The sequence below is a fragment of the Dromaius novaehollandiae genome, chromosome 21 (genome assembly GCF_036370855.1).
Source record: "Dromaius novaehollandiae isolate bDroNov1 chromosome 21, bDroNov1.hap1, whole genome shotgun sequence".
NCBI classification, from domain to species: Eukaryota; Metazoa; Chordata; class Aves; order Casuariiformes; family Dromaiidae; genus Dromaius; species Dromaius novaehollandiae.
The window spans coordinates 8465616-8487240 of record NC_088118.1 but is presented as its reverse complement, the minus strand read 5'-3'; the positions used below and the strand labels follow the sequence as shown (position 1 = coordinate 8487240).

General features: G+C 51.4%; 1 protein-coding gene across 3 annotated transcripts in view; it reads right to left on the bottom strand.

Moving 5' to 3' along the window:
• Positions 1 to 195: 195 nt before the first annotated feature.
• CDON (cell adhesion associated, oncogene regulated) overlaps positions 196 to 21625 on the bottom strand; it is a 40595-nt gene continuing 19165 nt past the window's right edge. For all 3 annotated transcript variants that reach the window (XM_064524358.1, XM_064524359.1, XM_026120462.2), the window contains 13 exons: positions 21073 to 21393; positions 18360 to 18631; positions 16971 to 17145; positions 16036 to 16164; positions 14140 to 14346; positions 13257 to 13438; positions 12046 to 12151; positions 8763 to 8885; positions 7497 to 7724; positions 6586 to 6845; positions 4496 to 4575; positions 977 to 1203; positions 196 to 642 (listed from right to left, as the gene is read on the bottom strand). In XM_064524358.1, coding sequence (XP_064380428.1) covers positions 476 to 642; positions 977 to 1203; positions 4496 to 4575; positions 6586 to 6845; positions 7497 to 7724; positions 8763 to 8885; positions 12046 to 12151; positions 13257 to 13438; positions 14140 to 14346; positions 16036 to 16164; positions 16971 to 17145; positions 18360 to 18631; positions 21073 to 21393 — 2477 coding nt within the window. In that variant the 3' untranslated portion in view covers positions 196 to 475. The remainder of the gene's footprint in view (positions 643 to 976; positions 1204 to 4495; positions 4576 to 6585; positions 6846 to 7496; positions 7725 to 8762; positions 8886 to 12045; positions 12152 to 13256; positions 13439 to 14139; positions 14347 to 16035; positions 16165 to 16970; positions 17146 to 18359; positions 18632 to 21072; positions 21394 to 21625) is intronic.

The window sequence follows — 21625 nt, the reverse complement described above, 5'->3', positions numbered from 1 at the left end:
AGCAAAGCTCGCCCGGAGAGCAGACGTTTTTCCATGTTTTTCCATGTTTTTTGGGGAGCGCCAGCAAACATGGACGTCGTCCGGTGGAAACTCCCCACGGCTGCTGAGCTCTGCTCTGTCCGGGTGTTAACACCTTCGCCTCTCTCCCCCGAAGCGCTTCTCCCGCCGGTTATATTCCACGGAAACCACACTACGTATTTCCCGTCGTTCTTTATATTATTATTTTTTTCTTTCTTTTTCTTTTTTTAAACACATAAATCAGGCTAGTTTCATGGTGCGTGGGGAAAAAGGAGGAATTTCAAGGCATAAATAATATAAAAAGGCAACCATTTGAAAAACAAGATACATTCATATGACACTACTACAAAAAATAAATAGTGACTCTCTCTGTTATAATTAACCTCCCTCCCTCGGTCCCATTCAGTGACGCTGCTGTGCAGTTACTGGCTTTAAGCGGAGCGAAACGGTCGCTTCCTCAGGTCTCCTGTAGCTGGAGCTGTCGAAGGTCCCCGGCGCCGTTTAAAGTGACTCCGGACGGTTTCCACGCCGGCTTTTCGGCACAGTCCTTCGCGAGGGGCTGCAGGATAAGGGGGCTCCAGCTCAAGAGGTGGTTCGCCGTTTCCGAGTGCGCGCAGCGGTCACCTGCAAAGCGACAGCGAGTCGGGGCGGGGTTTTTCGGCACGTCTTTCGGCTCCCCGGACCCGCGAGCACAAAAAAACTCCGATTAATACGCGGAAAGTGTGAATTAATCGGCGCTCGACCAGGCACGAAGCTTCGGCAAAGCATTAAGCACTGGCTGAGAGCGTCAGCTCTAAGTGTGCCGACTGCGCTGATACCCGACAGGTCACACTAAGAGCGATTCTCTGTCTAATTCCCATCTTTTTTGGGCCCGGCACTGCCTCGGGGACGGCCCCAGGCGCCCGCTCACCCGGAGGAACGCCGCCGGGCAGCGTCGCGGCTATGCTACTCCGCTCACCGTCGGCGTGATCCACGGAGAGCCGCCGCGTGTCTTCCCGGCAGCAGGAACGCCGGCCGGAGGGCTGCTCCGCTCTCTCCTTGCCGCCGTCCTCGGGCAGGGCCGAGGCCAAGCACATGGCCACCACGACGTGGTTCAGAGGCTTCATCTCCAAGCCGTCCTGCCGGCAAGGCGCCGCGACGGGCAGGGTGCCGCCGCCCAGAGCGCTGCCCGGTTTGCCGAAGCACCTGCGGACGGGAGCCAAAAGCAGAGTTAGTCCGGGGCCCGACCGCGCGCGCGTTTCTGCTTCCCACCGCTGCAGCTATTTCGAGGCATGGCGATTTTTAAGTACTTCGCCATGTGTCGTTCACTGTAATGACAGTAAGAGCGCTCGCCAAGTCGGCTTTAATGACATTTTCTGGATCGATCCTGACATGAGGAAGAGGCTTAAGCATTTTGGCCTCCCAAGAGGCAGCTGAAAGCATTCAAACCGCTCACGCAGTTATTTCCCCCCCCACCGGGGCCCGCTGACCCAAGCCACGAAGCGGCCCGGCAAACCAGGCTTTCGTCGCCGAGAGAAAGGGCTCGAGCCTGAAGCCTGAACCGAAGCGCCTTAGAAGATGAAGGCCAAGCGTCAGAGCGAGGGCAAATTAAAAATATATCCAGTGCTATACGTATAACCCCCCCGCCGCGCTATGCTGCTCGGATCGTGGCCCAGCAATACTCGCTTAAGCGTGGGAAACCAAAGCGATGCTAAGTCAGTTGTGACAGTGAAGCTATTTAAACAAAACATATATGAAGCCGTCATCACCGCAGAAGCAAAAGGTCCAACTTCAGAGGTATCTAAAACTGGGGAAACCACCCCAAAAAAGTGCCATTGCTATGTCCTTTTGCTTGCTTCTTCGGAACCAACAGGGAAAAAGAAAACACTGTTTTTTTGCTGCGGGACCTGAACATAACCGTGGCCCGTGGCGCTGGCGATGACGAGCCCCATCCATCTCGCTGCACCCGACTGTTTATCACTGCTTATTTAGTTCCTAAGCACGGTTTGAGCTGGTGCCCGAGACCGCGCGCTGCTCTGCGCGGGCTCAGAAGGTACAGGTTTGCTTCTCCTAAGCAAGCTCATTTCTGTGATCATCTGGCCGCGGAAACAAGGCCATGCAGGTTTAAAACCTGCCCGTGCAATTCACGGCACAGTGTCTGCAGAGCTCAAATATCGCATCTGTGCTGAACGAAACCAGCTGGAACATGAACGGATCTGTAAAGCTACCAAATGCAAGAACCAGGACCAAGGAGGGCGGCGGTCAGCCGCTAGCTGCATTATCCAGTAGCGCAAACTGGTTCTTTTAAGTGATTCTGCCCCAAAAACCTGAGCTCCTTCCCGTTTTGGAACAGGTCGGAATGAAGGACGAGAGCCGAAGCGGGCGCTCGGGGGCCCCCCGGGACCCCCACGATGGCCGGGAGCCCCCCGCAGCGAGCCTGGCGGCACCTCGTCCCGTGGCGCCGGGCAGCTTCCCCGCTTTGTCCTCGCGCTTCCGCGGCGGCCTCCGAATCCGTCTTCCAAGTACCAAAATACCACAGAAGCCGCCGAGGAATCCACATGAAACACATCTGGTCTTCAAACAAATCCGTTTATTAGTTTGCATTTCTTTCCGCAGAGGTTTCGACTACACTCGCTTGTTATGAAAAAAAGAAATCCTCAGCAAAAGCTGTTTTAAAAATGTTTGTTTTTGCATGTTCCTGGGACTTCCCTTTTTAAAGGCAGATGTCAGTATAATTCCTCACACTAGCGCGAAGGAAGATGTAACCGATCCCGTTCAGCTTTTTAAATAACCACGTTCTGATGGAAATTCAGCAAACGTGTCCAGAGTGGAGCACGTGCGAACAGCAGCGTAAAATCTGTGCTGCAGAAAAACGCGTCTCGCGTCTCAAAACCCCACCGTCAAGCCATAACCCGACCTGCAAACCCACATCGCAATGACTTAAAGTTGGGCAAACAGGATGATAGCAGCAACTTTGGAAGGTGTTTTTTCAGATTTGTGGTCAAAAAGACGTGCTGAAGGGAAGCGGATTTGCAAAGAGAGAACTTGCAACCCGTTTGCAACAACTGCGTAGCTACGAAACTTTAAAAAGCGATAAAAAATCATCACCGGAGAACGGAAAAAAAAAGATTGGTTCTCAGTCCTAACGTAATAAGCATAAAACATCCTCGTCTTCCAGGCTCTATCCCCAACAGCAAAACGGGTATTTGCGTTTCAGCAACTTCTGCCCCTGGCGAGCCTCCACGAGTGGTAACAAGAGCACAAAGTGCTAATTTGAACCCAAACCAAGGGATTTCACCACTGTAGCAGGAACCTGCTCCGTGATGGCGGCTGCCGAAACCAGCTCCGGTAGCCAGCGGCTAAATACGCGGTCGAGACGCGCACCAACTACTAAACTAACCCCGTATCAGCAGCAATTCCAGGCATTTGGTGGAAAAAAATGCTGGTTTAGGGCCCGGCAGCATCGAGGTGGAACGTGCAGCAAGGACAAGTGCAGCCAAAATGCTCCCGAGCGGCACAAAGATGGGGTCAGAAGCCCAGCGCCTAATTTCTACCTCTTGAAACCTAACGTGACCACGCTAACCGCTACAGCCTTCCTCCTCCTCCTCCCCATAAATACAACTCGCTGGAGTCTGGTGCAATATCCAGAGACGCTTCTGGCTCCCTTCTCCTTCTCAGGCCCCACCGCGGGGACAGAACCGAGCGCTCCCCGCTCCCAAGTGTCTCTTGCCAAACAGGGGTTAATACTCCCTGCCGGCGCGGGCGGCCATCAAGGACGGCTCGTTTCTGCGGCAAGAGGTCAAATATAGAACCGGGGGCTGTGGGTTCAAAGTTCAGGCGCTACTGATGGCCCATCCAGGAGGGAGGCTGCGGCGGCACGGGGCAGATCCCGCTTTCCCTGTTCTCTTAGGGAAAAAGAGCAATGACAAAGTTTCTGTATGCGTGAAACCGGAAAACAAGCCATTAATTACAGCGTAATTTGGCCCAAAACCAGCTCAAATCCAGCGTTTTATGGAGAACAGCGCTGCGAAACCAGCGCTGCCGTTCCAGTTCCTTGGCGTTGTTAAAAGAATGGCAGGAAATGCAGAATACGAAAGATGGATTAAATTGCACTTGAGAAACTGCCCTTTTCGCCTTTCCACACGGAGCGGATTTTGCTCTCTCAAAGCTGAAGACTGAACAAAGGTTTAAAAGAAATCCAGCACCCAACTTACCTTTTTATTATTATTATTATTATTCCTGAGAGAGAACCAGCTGATTATTTTGAGCAAAATGAGTTCTGGGGGTTTAATAATTCATTTTATTCTGTCCCACAGATAGCGCCAAGCGGTTACTTCTCTGAACTCACGGCAAAATACCCACGCCGCCTCCGGTCAGGGCTCGAGCTCTCTGCTTTTGCTTTCCCATCTCAAACCCGGGGTGTAAAATAAGGGCTTTGGTTTGCCGGAGTGCTGCAGCTACGCACAACACTTCACATTACCTGCTGCTGTTCCATTACCTGTTGTTATTCCGGCAGTTTCGGCAGTTGATACACTCGGAGGGGTCGGTCTGCGGCACCGCCGTGTACATCCCACCGCCCTGGAGGGGGAAGGAGTCAAGAAATCAGCTGCTAATCAAATACACAAGAGGCAGAGGCGGATAACAGAGAAGGCCGAGCGATCCCGGAGCTTTGTTTCCCAACGCGAATCGCCTTATCGATCTCCGGCTCCGTCCCCCGTTGCGGGGCACGGGGACACTGAGCCATTATGCAAAGTCGAGCAGAGGTTTTTTGCCAGCGCGTGTGTCAGTAAAGTAAATAACCGTAACTCAGACAAGCATGCGGTAATTTCCCCGGTCTGTTTGCAGCTTAACGTGCTCAGGTTTAATTTAATAAACACGCTGTAAATAGGTTGATTTTTAACGCTGGCGACGGACATGAAAGCAAATTTGTGCTCGTTAGCCAACTGCGCCCGCGTGGGGAGACGGAGCGTTAACCTCGCGGGGCTGATGTCACAGCCCAAACCCATCCCACTTCCCCGCAATTACTCCGATTAGATCAGTCGACTCCGCTACGCTGATTTTTGAAACACTTGCTGTTTGCACAGATGGGGTAATTCCTCCGCCAGCAATGACTCGGGGTGAGAGGGATTCGGCGGTGTTAGTTTTGGCCGGAGGGGCCGTTGCGAGCAAGCGCGATGCCCAGATTAACACATACCTCATTGTTAAGTGCCGGGCGGACGCCGGCGCGAGAGCCGGCAGCAAACGGTGCCGCCGGGCCACGCTACCACGCGGCGAGCGGCAAGGTGGGGAAAAAACGCCTGAATTTCGAGACGCGAAGCCGCGGCAGCTTCGACCCATCTCGTTTGCTTCTGCTGAAAAACCCGGCCGGGCCTGAGGCGGCTCAGTCCGATAGGGATCAGCGAGGAAATGCCTAATTAGCGCTGATTGCCATCCTGGCCAGTTGCTCTCCTCCTCATTCAGTCCAATCAATGGAACAATAAAGAGCGCGCTAATGAGAATGGGAACATCCTGTCCTTCTCTCTCTGCCTCGCCAACCCCGTTTCGGCTACGGGGGAAAACATCAGCACAGGAGCACCTGCGTAGCGTGCGCCTGGGCTGAGCTTGTAGGCGCTGGGAAGGCGCCATGCGGCTCGCCAGCAAGTTTGGGCCCTGGCTTTTCAAACCAAAGCTCCGCTCAAAACCGGGCTTATCCGAAGCGGCAACTACTGTGCGAGCGCTAATTTGTTGCTCAATAAAACGAAGCGCTTGCGTTCAATTACTAACGCAAACAATAGCCCCGGTTTTTTTTCTCCCCCTCCAGAAACAGCATGCGTTGCTCAGACTTTTTGAACTTTTTCTTTCAGTTTTCCTGGGCAATGTTCACAGTTTTGAGTGAGTTTAGTGAGTTTGAATGCAAGCCATCTGTTTCCATAGACAATAATGAAATCATTATTCTCTCTTGGAAACGGGACGCGTTTCAGCAAATGAAGTATTTTTCCACAGCATACAAAGGCTGGATCCCAGACTCGAGCTAGTTTTTCATTTTATTTTCAAATTTCGGAACAAAAAAATGAGCCCGTCTCCAAAGTTTCAAAACGAGGGAGTAAGAAAGACGGTCTCATTACGTTGCTGCACTGAGAGACGTATGGGATGTTTTATTTTATGGACCCTCCCGCTACATTCGTGCTTCAGTATAATTAATAGCGTTGCTTAGAGTTACAGATCTGAAACAGGTGGGGGAAAGCGGGTGATCCATAAAGCTGCAGAATAAGCAGCTATAATTAAATCTATTTAACGTGAAGATTGAGAAATACCATATGCACGAGGAAAGCGTCTCGACCCAGCGCCGAGGAATTCTCCAAGCTCGCATGCTGTTCTGGGGAGGGTAAAAGCGGAATAAGCGGAATTTCTGCTGTCATCCGATAGCCTCAAATAGAAACGCGATATTTGGATCAGAAATATCGGCCCCGTTGCCTCCTTTGGGAAAAATCGCTTGGTGGAACTGGCTGTTATCAAGGGATCAGCAGCTCCCCACCCAAACTAAGCCTGTTCCTACAAATTCTGGATAAATCCCCGAGGTTGGGCCTTTCGCTCAGGGTAAGACCTTACGTTCACAAGATGGTGGGGATGTTCGTAGTCCACACGTGCCCGCGCCAGGGAGCTGCCGTGGCCCGGGTAAAGCCCAGCTCCTCCGTTCCCAATCCCGTTAACTCCGTTGGCGACTTTGTGATGGAGGTGCGGGCAGCCGTTGGCGAGGAAGCCGCCGTGAACGCTGCCGTTGACGTGGCTCGGGCCGGGCAAGGTCGCGTATTCGATCATTTGCCCGTTGATATCTGTGCCTTGGTAGAGGTAGCCGGGAGGGTCGTATTCTGCAAGAGATCCAGACAGCACGACTGTCGTTTTGCCGCAGAAAGCACGCGGCTTTCCAAGGGAGCAGCTGAGCGAGCACCTCTAAAATGCGACACACTTATCTCCTCTTTCTACAGTTGCTGTAAATTAACTGCAGTGTTTAAGTGCTCAGTATGTAAATGCAGACATGGAAAACAGCCATGTCCTGGAAAACAGATCAGGAACGCTGGTCTTAAAGGACTCGGCTGACGTCAGTCCCCGAGAAGAGCGTTCTAAAAACAAACCATTTATATAATCGATAGACCCTCTGCTATCTTTTATGAACTACTGCCAAAAAAATATCTTTGGCCAGCGCCTGAAGACACTATCTTATCTTAGGAGAAGTTTTGCTTCGTTTCTCATTGTAAGGACATTTAAAAATAACCCCAAGCTACAGAAAGAACACAGTTGATTTACGCACTGGGAGCAGAAAAGCGTGCTAAAGGGATTCTGCTAGCTCCGAAAAGGCTGGTGGGTAAACTGCGGCACAACCCCACGATAACGCAGGAGAAACGCCAGTCGGCTCGTGACCGTTTCCCGCTCACAGAAACGCAATAGGGACATTGCCGCCTTTACCCGGGCGATAGTTTCCCATCCAACGCCAACGCGAAGGGAAACCGAACCCGACTCACTCTGCATGGCGTTCTGCTGCCGGTTCTTCCAGAGGCACATGGCAATGAAGACTATCAGAATAAGGACCATCACCCCCAGGACGCTGCCCACGATCAAGTAGAGCATGTCGCTGCTGCGGACGGGGCCGTTGGAGGGGCCGGCTCCGCCGCCCCCGACTCGGTCCGGGGCGTTGGGTGGCGTGCTCAGGTCTTTGACGGGGTATTCTGACGCTCCCGGTGTGCGTTTCACTGGATAAGATAAGAAACAAGTGCGGGTACGTTCATAAAACGAGTTTTCTAAACGCGTTTTCAAGTTACGAAGCGAAAATAATTACCGCTGGAGTTAAGATCCTAATGCCTCCGAGGGAACGCTTCCAAGCCGGTATTAAAAAGTATAATAAGGAGGCCAACTACGATTGGGTAATAACTATTTGCCTTGGAAAACGGTTATTATCCAGCTTGCTAACCCTCTCATTGAGGTCGCCTGCAGCTTTAATGAGCGGCCCGGCGTACGCGCGGCTCGAAGCGCGCCGACTCCCGGCTCGCGAGAGCGCAAATCTTTGCGCTTCTGAGGTCAGAAGAAACCACAGCGGGTGTTTGCCCGCGGCCAGATGACCGGCTTCTATCCGACATGACCCCCCGCTCGTTGGAGGTATTGCAAATCACCGAGACGAGACGCCAGTCTCGGCTGGGACATGAATCCACATGGGTTTTCGACGGGCCGCTGCCCAGGGTCGTTCTACCTACCGCTAACACCCCGCGCGCTTAGTTAGGCGAGGAGCGAAGCTGCTCTTAGGGGCTTAAAGAGAAAAGCCATTTTCTTGTAGCGCTGCATTTGAAGTTTGCTGCCTGCATTTTCCCTTTAGGGCCTTACTTGGTTTTAGAGATTAGAGGAGGCAGGAACCCTTCGCAAAATAAATGTGACTGCCATATCTGACGCTTGCAGAGAGCAGCGCAGACTCCGTGCCAGAGGCACGCGGGATTAGCGAGGGAGGCGGCCAGCGCGGCCATCAATTGCTGCGCTCCGCACTTATACAACGTGTCACGGAGCCCCGAAGACACAAACCAGACGTACGAATCAATCCCATCGTCTGCGAGAGCCCGGCTGCGTCCCGCGGGGAGGCTATCGTCCCGGCAAAACCACTGCGGAGCAGCAGTCCTATCGCAGAGCTGGAGACGGAGCAATGCCCCTAAAAAGGCTCTGGAGAATTAAAGCGCCTTCGATTTTTGCATTGCAAAAGTGAGGAGAAAGAAAAGCGGCATTGAACTCGGTGCCGCACGCCTCACCTTTGGTTTCGCAGATCATCACGTTGCTGTACTCGCTTTCGCCGCCTTCGTTGTAGCACTGCATTTTGATGTCGTAGGACGTTTCCGGCTGCAGGTGGTTTATCAAGTGCCACTGCTTCGTACCTACGGGGAGAGATTTAACCACGTGTCATCGACTCGGGGGCAGAATTAGCTACACGCATGTTGCTGGGCCTGTCCGGATAAAACGCTGCGGTACCACGGCTGTTCCTCTCAGCGCAGCAGTCTTCACTAACCCTTCTTTGGCTTTTTTCTGGGAATTACAGAATTTTCCATGTTTAAAAAAATCCGTTTTGCAAAACAACCTTGAACGAAAACATTCTTTTGATTTTGTACATTTAAAAAATAGAAATTACTATAAATACTCTTCTCTACGAAGAAGAGGGAAGCGCTGAACCTGCAAACCAGATCTCCAAATTTCCCAAATCCCGAAACTTAACGTCAGCGGCAGTTCTGGGTGTTACATACAGCATTGCTCTCTTCTACCCTGATATATGTTGTAGCAGTTTACAAACTATGTATTTTTAATACAGAATAAGCTTTCCTTCATTCATCACTGGCATACAGATGTCTAGGATGGCTTATACCAGTTTTTTTTATGACATTCAGGGCAAACAGCAAGGAAAAACAAGCGTAACAGAAAATAGATTATTTTTGGATGGGGGGGAAACGCCGGGGGGGTAAAACCCGCCGCCATGCGCAATCCCACGGCATCGCTAGTCGCTATTTTCTCCGGGAGGACGCGTCGGGGTCGCCCGCTTAGCGAGAAGCCGCAGAGAGGCGAAGGTGGGTTTTATTAAACGTCCCGGGAAACCCAAGCGGCCGGCAAGGCCGCCGCTCTGCCTCCGCCTGCCCCCGGGGAGCGGGAGCGCAGGCCAAGCAATCTTCTCTAATAGGACGGGTTTGTCAGGCCTGGCCGGCGGCCAGCGTTTCATTTAGACACCCTCCTGAAGTGCCGAGCGCTTCCACATAAATCACTCGCCGGTTTTACTTTCGCGGGCTTGTGACAAACTTTAATAAACAGCGACTTTTTTTTCTTTTTTTTTCTTTTTTTTTTTTTCCTCCCAGCGAGTTTAATTAACTGTTTGAGCACTTCTAATCCCTCTTGGAAAATACCACCTTGAACTGTTTCCACTGTTTCTAAGAAACTGTCATACCACCTACTGATTTAAGCATTAATAAAAAATAAAATAATAATAATAACAACGAAGCCCACTCGGCTGGCAGGGGCTGTCGCAGTGACTCCGCTCTGGCTGGGAAAAGGCCCCGGGGCGCCCGTCTCCGCTGCAGGGCTTCGGGGCTCCCCAGCGCGCTCGGGAGGCTAAAATCGAGCGGGCATCCCCGGCGAGGAGGCACAAACCCTGGGGCCGAAGCCGCGACCGGCTTTTCCCCGGCTCCGGACTTCTCCCTGCTCCGTCCCCGGCGCTCCCACCCCCAAGCATTCCTTTCTGTAATTACTGCAGCAGGTTTTAGGTTTCCACTTCCAACCATTAGGGGAACTGCAACGAGCGCAGGCCCTCCGACCGTCCTCGCCGCGCACCATTAGCGAGGAAAAACATTTAAACAACCGACATCGGGCTGCGTTTACGGTCCCGACTCGATCGCCTGGAGCCTCGCGGCAAGCGAAACGCGGGTTAGGGCCAGTTCCACATTCGCTTAACGCTGCCGAAAGATACTGCCGAGCCAGCCCGGCCAAGCTTTTCCCCTCTAAAAAAAAAAAAAAAAAAAAAAAAAAAAAAAAAAAAAGAAAATCCAATTTTGCCCGTAGCAGGGTTTATAAGAGGGAAGTTTTCCGTGGCGTTTTGGATGTCTCCGAAGACAAGACTCGACAGGAAGCAGCGAGGTAAAGCCTGGGGCGACTGCTTCGCTCCTACAGGCACCGCGGCCCTTTCCACACGGCTCGCGCAGCCGTTTTGAGATAAAATTCCCCCGTCAAGGGCAAGCTGACGAATTCAAAGGTAACAGAGGGGGGAGAAAGAAGGCAAAAGATTTATGGCAAAAGAGCTGAAGCGAGTCACATGCTTCTCTATGTTTTTCCATATCGGGCGCTTCTGACGGCGCTTTGATTAAGAGTTTTTTCGTCAAAAAGCCTGTTCGGGGAGCGCAGCCCTGAGAAAGCCGGAGTTATTTCCACCAAACACGTTTTTGCTGCAGCCTCTGGCAGAGCAGAGCGGCTGCTAATGGCTTCAGACTGCCAGAGAGTTCAACACACGTACGCTCAGGGGAGGGAAAAGAGAAAAAAAATCAGAAACGAGCTAATTTCACAGCAGGCGGAGCCCACTTAAACAACTAACTGCTCAGTGTGTAAGATTTATAAACACAGGTTCTGCCTAGCGAAGGGTAAAACACGTTTGCAGACAAAGCTGCCTGCCTGAGCGTCTTGAAAGCAAACCTCTGAGCAGAAACCCCGGGTCTTTAATAGCGTTAGAGTGTGCAAAAGCTTGTGTCACGCATCAAAGTACTGTGCGTACTGTTTGCACCAGGGAAAGTTTTCAAAATAAAGGCTCATTCCTCCTGTAACTGAAGAAAACAGGGGGGAAAAATAATTAACGTCATTGGGACAGAATGAGATCACTGCGTTGACTCAGCCCAAGCAATAAGGACGTTTTAAGTAAAATGTTTTTAAAAGTGTTTTCCACTTCTGGACTAGCACAGACATTATCTAATAACTTCTTCCAGGAAAATAATGATCTAATATGCGTAGAAAAAGAAAACAGCCCCTGATTAAAATGCAAAACGAAGCACAGACCTACCTGCGTTTGCAGGGTCCTGCTGCACTTGGGGCTAAAAGTAGCTTCCTTACAGCAGGATAAGTGAGGTAAAAGGAGAAATGATTTCAAAAGGGCAACTGAAAAGCCTGTGCTGGGGTTCAACATCTTAAAACCCGCCTAGTTACAACAGCCTGTAACACAGATGCACCCACCCTGGCTTAAGTCTCATTTATGCTGGTTTCTCTTTATTCCATTACTTCAGTTAAGCCAGTATGAAACACATCTGCATTAAGGATTTGCAGCGCAGTAACAAGATAAACTTAAAAACAGTATTTAGATCTCAATCCTCAACGTAGCCACGGCTTCAGAGGGAAGAAACAAGTTCATGTGTGGGCAGGATTTGACGGTATGTAGTTGCGATAGCTCCTCCTGTGAAATATATTATAAAGGCTTAGTTTGGGAAAAGCAGTTTAGATTTCACATAAACACAGCCAACGCGGCTACGCGATGTTCCTCCCCATCCAGCAGCGTTATTAAGCGGGCAAATACCGCACCTTCCACGACGTCCCTCTTGTAGTCGCTGTCGTTGTCGCTGTCCGTCGGCCGGTAGTAGATGTAAAACCCTTGGATGGGCGTGTTGTTGTTGCTTGAAGTGATGTACTAAAAGGGAAGGGAGAGACCGCATTAAAGACAGCTTTAAATCAAGCGCTACTGAGTCATCACCCCTGACTAAACACTTCAAAAGCCTTTTTTTTTTTTCCATGCAGGACTGTTTTCAAGCAGCAGCAGCTTCAGCGCGACAGCAGTGATCCGCAAGCACCACAGTCCCTCTCTGTTATACGAAGGTCAAACTGTTTTGACCATTTTCCCTCGCTGCAAGACGAAGCGGATGCGAACAGCGCAGCTATTTCTGCGCCAGAAGGAAAATACGTCCCTCACCCCACTAAAATGTTAGAAGCTTCATTCAGGTGACTTCACGCAGAGCGCCGGGCACCGTCCTCCCGTCTCGCTTTCCGAACAGTCCGTCAGGGTTTGACCATCAACAGCACGGAAATTTGCATAAAAAACGGTAGTGGAAAAGCTGCAGGAGTATTTTTACCTCAGAAACAGTTACCGCCGTTCTAAACTTCGGCTGGGAATATTTTACTCGAAGTTATGCAGCCTCCTGAGGAACCAGAGGTTATTTTAAGTTTATTATCCTTAACATCTCTTCGAGCTGAGCTGGTAGAGCAAACTAACACCGGGAACTCGACGCGTTTAATCCTCCAAAGTACACCGGGGGCTTAGATTTCAAAACACGAGCAGAGAATTTCTGCGGGTTTCAATAAGGACCTTAAAGTACTTGTTTACAAAAGCCGAGGTAACGGGGGAAAGGCAAATGTTTCTCCGAGGCAAAGCTCCTACCAGGCGCGAGGGAAGGTGACGGGTTTCCAAGCGCGACAGCGGCTCCAGGCAGAGCCGCCCGGGCTGACCGGACCGCGGCAAGCGGAGGCCAGCTCGCTCGCGACGTTAGCAGCGGTCCGTCTGTGCCAAAGCGAGCAGGCCAAGGAGCCTTGCACCGGAACCGCTTGTATCTGGGCTAACCTTAAACGCGCTCAGAGGAGGGCAAGACCTCGATGCTGCCGCGCGGCGGCCGAGGCGAGCTGGGAAACGAGCGGTGCAGAGGGCAAGGAAGCAGCCAACGGCATGAAAAAGGCGTTTTATTACCCAAAGCAGTAAAAACTGGCCCACAGCTGTGAAAAGAGCGGAAGACAGTCGTACTTACAGTCCATTTCAACATGATCTGAGTGTCGCTGATGGCTTCGGTGTAAGCAATGTGAGGTCCTGCGATGGGGCGGCTGGAGAAGCGGTTGGTGAAGCCGGCCACTTGGTAAGGTCGCGAGGCTGCGCTCCGCGGGCTCTCCCCATAGTTGTTCACGGCGATCACGCGGAACTTATACATTTCTCCTTTTAAGGGAAGAAAAGCGAGAGGAAGGAGTCGCAGCAAAAACAAGCACTACAAACAGGATTCAAGGAGACTAAACAGATTAGGAAGCACTTTTTGCCCAGCCACCAATTAGAAAAAACGCAGGCCTTGTCGCCACAGACCGACGCGGACATGGGAAACACAAACAGCTTGCGAGAGTGAAGAGGGAAATTCAGTGAAGAAAAATCCGAAGAGACGCAGAGACGGAGATGCCCCCATCAGCTCAGGAAGTCCCTGAGCTGCAAACCAGTGAGCACTGAGAAGATACAGAGGACATGAATCATCATCATCTGTTCCCCCTATCCTTAACCTCTTTCCTTATGCTTTTAACACTAGAAAAGACCAGAAACCAGGAGAAACATCTTTTCTTTAAAACATTCTTCTGTTTTTTTATGTTCTGAGTGCTTACCGGCATGAGGGTTAAGTTCAAAACAGCCATAAAACATAACCTTCATCTCCCTGCGATGAAGTGCTGAATTATGGCATCTCCTTTCACTTGGAAAGCTAAGAAATCAACACTAATTTGGGTAATGAACTCCTATCCCCCAGGAAAACAAGATAATCCAAGCAGAAGTTAATGAAACGATCCAAAATCCGAAGTATTTACTCAGCAGGAGCGCAGCCGTCTAAGCAAAGAAAATGGCACCAAGAGCTGCCGAAGCAAAGATTTTTTTTTTAATACCTGGCTCCAAGTTCCGGACTTCCACGGACAGTTTAGACGGAGAGATGTTGTCGGCTGCAATCAGCCAGTCGCTGTTTCGGCCCAGGCGCTTATACTCCACTTTAAAGGCGGTGATGGGGGAGCCGCCGTTGGCTCGCGGTATCCAGGTGACGTAGACGGACGATTCCGACGCCGTGGAGATGGTAGGTCGGTCGGGAGCTTCTGGAACTGAAACGAGGGATTCGGTTACGAGGGGATTAGAGCCACGTGAAGCTCCGTTTTCTACGGGAAGTGATTAAACTAGATGCTGATGCTTAAGTTGGATTCAGGTATTAACAATGAAAACCTTTAAATCCTCCTTTAACAACTGCTCCCTTCACTCTTCCGGAAAAGGCGTACGACATTTCTAGTCGAAAGAAATGACAGTACTTGTCTCTGAACGGATATTTAAGTTATTGGAGGAAATAATTAAACTATGAGGTCACAGAAATACCCTTGAAGAGCAGGAATTCATCATAAAACATTTATTTTATCAGCAAAATAATCCAAAATAATATGGGAGCACACTGCCCCGACCCATCTGCACATGGAGCAGAAGCACATGCTAAATGAATGGGAACAATTTGGGTCTATTTAAAAAAAAAAACAACACACAAATTCCCACAGACCCAGCGAGGCTTTGATCCGTACGCACTAACGAGCGCGGCAGTGCCAAAAATATCATTTGGGAGAAGCGAAGAGCAAACAAAGCATGCAACAAGTGAAGTACTTACTGAGCTCCCTGGAAGACAGACAGCAGCGGAGCAGAGAGAACGGAAAGAGGTGGCGTTAGTGAATCTGCTTAAAACCACGCCAGGCTTTACCAAACCAGCTCGTTTTCACCAAGGCGGTGCCTGCCACCGATGGGAACGGGATCCGAGCGCCGGTGGCAGCTCGGGGGCCACTGAGCAGGCCGCAGCCAAGCCCCCCTGCGCGGCTGCTTCAGATTTAGCGACACCGGGAGCACGCGGCGCTCGGCTCCCTCGCCCAGGGATGGATAAGCCTCGCCATTCAGCCGCCGCTTTACCACACTTCGGATACCAAAATGCTTTTAAGCTCTCTGCCCCCAGATAAATTTGCCCCAAGCAGGCAAACGGGTTCAAAGCTTGGGGTGAAGAGAGGAAGGAGCATAATCATCGTGTTTTCACCGGAAAGCAGGCTAAAAGTCACCCCTATCGGGAAGCAGATGCCTCTTCTTGTAAAAAAAGAAACACGCCTGTTTCTGGGAAGCCCCCCAAAACGTGGTCAGGACGGATATGATCCGCTCTGAGAACTCGGGACTTTGGATAGGGGCATCCCCTCGGGCTCTTCCTCTCGGTTCTGCTTCCACAGCGCAAGAGAAGGGAAAACCAGAGCACTCAGGAAAGAAAAGCAATGGCGGGTTTAAAAATCAGCAGCAAGAACGCAGGTTACATACGAAAGACTACTTTTAGCTCCTATTTAAGAGCCGAATACAAAGGCAAGAGCATCTTTCATGCTCGCTAGGCTAGGGCACGCGTTTGCTAACCCCCATAGCATCAAATATCTCACCAAAAAAGCTAAATTCTGGAAGAGACGCATTAAAAGGTGCTGTAGAAGCATCGATGAGGCAGTGCAGGTGGCTAACTTAAAACGCTGACTGGAATAAACCAAGCTTTTACTCTGGAAACATACATTAGAACAGCAACCCCGGCCAGATGCAGTTGCTAAGATCTGACCTCCCTCACCAAAGTCTCACAAGAGGAGAAAAAGCCCATCTGCAAAGAGTCCGAAGGAATAAATAGGAAATAAAGTAGATAATGCAAACATCTAGAATAGGAATAAACACTTTGGATGTTAACTCAGATGCATCTGGGCTCGCACGGTAACTCTTAACACGCAAGCAAGCCGGACACCTACCTCCGCTGTGTCGAGACAGGTCCGGAAGGACGACACCGAAATTATTCGTGCCTTCGTGAAGGACGGGGTGTTTAGGAACGCCCACCGGCGGAGACGGAGCCTGCGTGTTCTTTGAGGACGATGATCTTTCTAAAAACGTTTGATACACGGTAAATAAACTCAGGGACTGGAGAAAACGATATCCACGGCTTCTTGCAATGTGCCCGCTCCGCGGGATCGCTAGCTACAGCGCAGAGGGTGAAAGCCTGGCTCCGAATCACAACCGAACGGGCAGGATGGCAATTTATTCGGGAGTTTCTCCAGGGGAGCAAGAGAAGAGACTTCTCCCTCCAGCCCAGGGATTCTCACCTTGCCGAAAGGAAAATACTACGGGAACCGGGTTTGGCCCAGCTGGACCAAGGATACTGAGCTGGATGGACTTCTGGCCTGTGCCCATGCAGCCCCGTTCATATGTTCTGTGAATTAACGGATTTCACGTTACCTTTTTAATGAAATTTTAAGCTATCTGGTTCTTGTTCAAAAGTAGGAAAAATATCTGATTATCTGTATGCTTAAGAACACCAGCTTCTAAGCTGGAGTGGAAAAAAAACCCCATTGGGAAATGCTCATTTGTTTGTCCTTCTCTGCGCACATGTATCAAAACAGCTGGCTTCTGGTCCAAAACCACAGAGGGCTTTTTAGCGAAATGCCTGCAAATTGGACCAGGAGCAGCATCGCTCAGTTAGACAGGGAAGCACAAAGGCAGCTCATCACTGCGGAGAGTTTTTGGGGCCTGTGAAAAGCTGAAGGACAGGCTGCTCCCAACCACGACATAGCTTCGTTAAAGCAAAAGCAGCCAAATTGCAGAGCATTTTATCAAGGGTTTAACAGCTCATGCAACTCAAATAAATGTCCCCCCGAAAGCCGAGGATGCGGGGAGCCCGTGCGGCACCCACCTTTGCTCGTGCGGAACGTCAGCATGGCCGGCTGCCCCTCGCCGGCAGCGCTCCTGGCCACCATCAGCACCTCGTAGAGGCTCGAGGGCTCCAGCTCCGCCAGCCGCAGCTCGTGCTCGCTGCCGGGGACGCGCACCGTGTGCCAGCCGCCCGCCGCGCCGCCGCCGTCCTCCAGCTGCGGAGACAAACCATCGCTACCACGTGCGCCTAGAACTAGCGGGAGACCAAAAGATGTTTAATGCTTCAACCCGCCTTTAGCTCGCGGCGTGCAGGGTGTTAAAGGCCGGACCCAACACCCTAGGGAGAAAGATATGCTGAACCACCCCAGCTTTCCCCATACTGAAGCGTTTTGAAATATTTATTGGCCAAAACGGGCAACAAAAGCATGTCTTGGTTACTTCTAGAGGTTGGGGGGGAAAAACAAAAGTCAGTAGGGAGACTAAAGAGTTGGGTTTTATTAATGCATGGTTCCTTTTTTGAAAAAAAGGCTTTTTAATTTAACAGCACAATCGCCAGCTCCAGGGAGGAAAGCAAAGAGATTCAGGGTAGTCTCTTAATGCTTGACCTTTTTTCGGGAAAACATCACCCCAAATCCCAAAGGAAAAGACAGAGATTCTACCAAAAATAAATGACTAAACAACGTAAGACTTTAATAAAACATGGAAGGCAGAGCTAAATGCTCTGGATTATCAGAGGTTATGCAGAGGTCTTTTAAATGATTTTTTTCTGAGGACATAACTGTTTTTTTCCCCCTCGAGATTTTTTAAAGAAGGATATCAATAAAGCAGGTTTATGACAAAAAGACTATCACCCTAAAAAAAGGGACCAGCACTGCTGAGAAACACGAGCAAGCATGTTTGACATGGGAAGGACTGTTACGAGGGAAGGGGAGGCATCCAAAAGGCTGAATGGGTGCTCAAAACCGACGGCGCTTAGGTGCGCCAGCTCGCTCTGCATGAGAAATCGCGTCGACAGGTTTGGCGTCGGGCTTTCAGGAACCGACAGGTCAGAAATCTGAGCGTTCCCCCGCAGGCTAAGACAAGAGCAGGATGCAGAGGATTAAAAAGCTTATGAAAAAATAAACCGAAGGGTTTTGCCACGGAGAAAGCTTTTTTGCTCGGGAGCACGGGCACAGGCATCTCTTGGTTCTCGTTTTAATGAAAACAGTGGCTCTGCTGAATAAATCCCGCTTAAATCTGGATAGAGCGGCGTACTCGCGACCAAATTCAGGCTTTCCTAAAATAAGCTGCCTGCGTGGCCGCAGCAAAGCCGCGGTTCGGCTGTGTTCTCTCCGGCCTGACGCCGCGGTCTTGTTAACACCGATACCGCGACAGTTATCGGCTCCCCGAGAAGCCTAAAGCGCCGAAACGCGGCTGCCAGGGCCGTTACCTTGCGATACTTCACAAAATAGGCGTTGACGGGCGAGCCGCCGTCCCGCCCCGCGCGCCACACCAGGTTGTACGTGTCCGGCTTAAGCGTCTGCGGGGGGCTGAGGATGATGGGGGCTTCGGGGGGAGCGACGCCGCTGAAGGCTTTCTCCGTCGCGCCGGCGCGCGGCTTCGTCGGGGGCGAGCTCCAGAGCTCTGCAGCCGCACCGCCATCGCCCTCGTCGCTTTGGGCACCCTCCAAAGGGGCGCTTTCGTCAGCTTTCGTGCCCGTTTCTAGAGGAAAAGAGAAAAGAGGAGCAATTACACCTCCGAAATAAATCCATCCCCCCACAGAGGCGACGCTACGGCGTTTAAGAGCGTTTCCAAAACACACTCTGCCGCAAAGCCGCTTCCAGAGACGCCAAGCGGGCTCAAAAGCAGCGCCAAACTGCGCCCTGGCGCCCCGGCTTGTTTTTCCAGGGCCGAACGGGACGATTTTTTCCCCTCAAGCACCATTTCCCAGCAACAGAGACAGAAAGCCCAAAACACGGCACCGCCAGGCACGGTTAGATTAGTACCTCGGCTTAATTAAGCAGCGGCAGCGGACTTTCAAAGAAGGGTCACACAGCCACGCTTGTGGCCCAAATTGTGTAATTTCAGCTCACTCGCAGTCGCACAAGGCACTTTTCATGCCTCGACCTGGCGTGCACACAAGAGGACATTCTCCTACCTCCGTTTTTTGAGGTTTTTAGCTGTAATTTCGAGCGGCTTTGAAAGCTGCACGACTCGAGCATTGCGTCGGGAAATTTATGCTGCGCATAAATTTAGTCCGCAGGCAGATCTAACGTGCAATTTAATACCGGTGCGTTCGCAGCGGGCCTGCTCCGGCCTTCTTCACGCTATTTACTTTGCCCGCTATGAAAAAAATAATATCGGTACTAGGAAGAGAGGCCGCGAGGCAGGGAAAACGCTGCCGGGCCCACGCGGGGCTCGTCGGCACGCCAGGCGCAGGGGCGGCAGCTCGGACGCGGGAGATTATCCAGGATGAGCGAGCGGCCACGACGGCGGGGGACGTTCCCAGCCCCGCGCGTCCTTTCGGGTTTGCAGGGGTTGCCGGTACGGGCCGGGGGCTGGAAGGGAACTCGGTTTACAAAGCAAACAAATCCCTCGGTAATGTAAAGCCTCGGCGGTGCGAGCCCGGCCGACTCAGATTCCTCCAGGCCTCCATTAAAATACCAGCAGCAAGTGTGGCTGCTGTTTTTGGCTGCTTTTTAAAAGCCGGGGAGGGAAGGGAAGCTCTCTTTCGCCGGCGGCTTCTCCGCACGCACACGTTGTTTGTCGCTTTCGATTTATTTCGGAGAACAACGCGGTGCCGTGTGTGGAGACAGGAAACAAAAGCCGGGCTCGCTGGGGGAGCCGTGGGGCGAGCGGTTTGGATCGCGGCACGGTTTTCTCGCCGAGTTTCGGTATAATCGCTTCCCTCATAAACCAGCAACGTTGGATTTTTGCTCCCTTCTGTGTCATTACAGCTCTTGCTTTTGGGACCGTCTCCTTCCCCTCGGCTGCTTCAGCTTCCTCCTCTTCCTCAGCTTCGCCATCCGTCGGCGGCGTCTCTGCTGTGCGAGCGGATCGCGTTCCCAGGCGTTTCATCCCCCGCTTAAGCGACCACGGTATCCTCCCTCCTATTAGCCTCCGAGTACCGCAGCAAAGGCCAGGAAAGCGCCCTAAAAATCCGAGCCCGGCAGATCGGCGAGGTCAAACGCGCCTGGAAAACCCTTTCCGGGAAGCTCCCGCCACGCACGCGAGCACCGCGACCGTCTAAAAGAGACTCGGAGCGAGCGCCGCGGCTCGAGGATCCTAAAGCTATTTCACATTTTGGTGGTTTCTCGCTATGCTGGTGGCTTCGGTCGCCCTGCCCACTTTTAAGGCCACGCAGTGAATCAGGTTATGGAACAGATCCAGCAGAAAGAGAAAAAAAAAAAAATTACGTTTTTCAGCCAAAGCAGCTCTCTCGCTGTGCGCTTGCACAAGGCAAACACGGGAATACGCCGCTCAGGCCGGGAGCTAAGCGGATCCGACCGAAGAAATGCTGGAATCGCAGCGTTAGCCGCTCAGGTGCTTCGGAAGTGTTACCTGGCACAAATTCTTCATTAAGCGCCCTAAGTGTTCGAGCATGTCTGTTGGCACACGGGGAAGCTGTTTTAAAACCTTAACAGCTCCCAGAAACTACTTAAGGACTTTTATATCAAAACCAAATGCCTTAACCACTCTCTGCCCCATAATCAGCAGCTAGTACAACGTATTAGGAACCGATAAAAGTTAATAAACAAAACATTAAACTTGAACTCGCTGCCATAAAACGCTGAGGCAAAGCTGGGATTTTTTATATTTGATACAGGCCAAATTCGGAGATGATATTTGGTTTTGTGTTTCCCCTCAACAAGGTCCAACGATAACTTTTATTTTACAAAACTACGCAATGGGATCGCTTTGTTCAGGGGGGTTTTGCCTTCCTCTAGAAGCTTTCAGCATCTTTTCAGGTTTTATATAAGTGAGTTTAAAAATCTAATCTGTAGTAATAAAGGACTTTAAATATGGGACTATATATAGCAAGAATCTTAATCCCGCTGATCTTTAGCTAACTGCTAGAGATGAGACGTTGAACAAACAAATTTAAGTCAACCCCGTGTGCCTAAAAATCGGGATTTGAGACCGATCTCGTAGGTGAACCTCACCGACTGTCAGGAACGCCTCAGACACCGCCGAGCCGTGGTCGTTGGTGGCCTCGCACGCGTAGGCCCCGGCGCGGTCGGGGGTCACGTTCCGGATGTGCAGGGAGCTCGAGCCCGCTCGAGCCACGGCGACGTAGGGGGGCGGCGCGGCAGCGACAGCGCGGAGCCCCCGGGGAGGGGGGCTGGCGATAAGGCCTCCGCCGCCGTACCAGCGGATCACGGGCGGGGGCAGCCCCGTGGCGTTGCAGGACAGCGTGACGTCCCCGCCGTCCGTCACGCTGGCGCTGGCTGGCGGGGCGACGATAACCGGCCTGGAACCTTTGCCTGGAGAGGGGGAGAAAAACAGAATAAATTTGGGTAGAGAATAACACGCTTAAGACCAAAGGGAGTTGACAGAGTAAGAAGTGTCAAGCAGGCTTTTCATTTTGGGGGTTTTCTTTAACATTTAACTGCTATGCCCGCTCTAAAATTAAGAGATCAGTCGAAACTTGTGCTGAGGGAGGCTAATACCAAAACCACACTCAAACCACAGCCCATCTCGGACTGAAAAAAACTC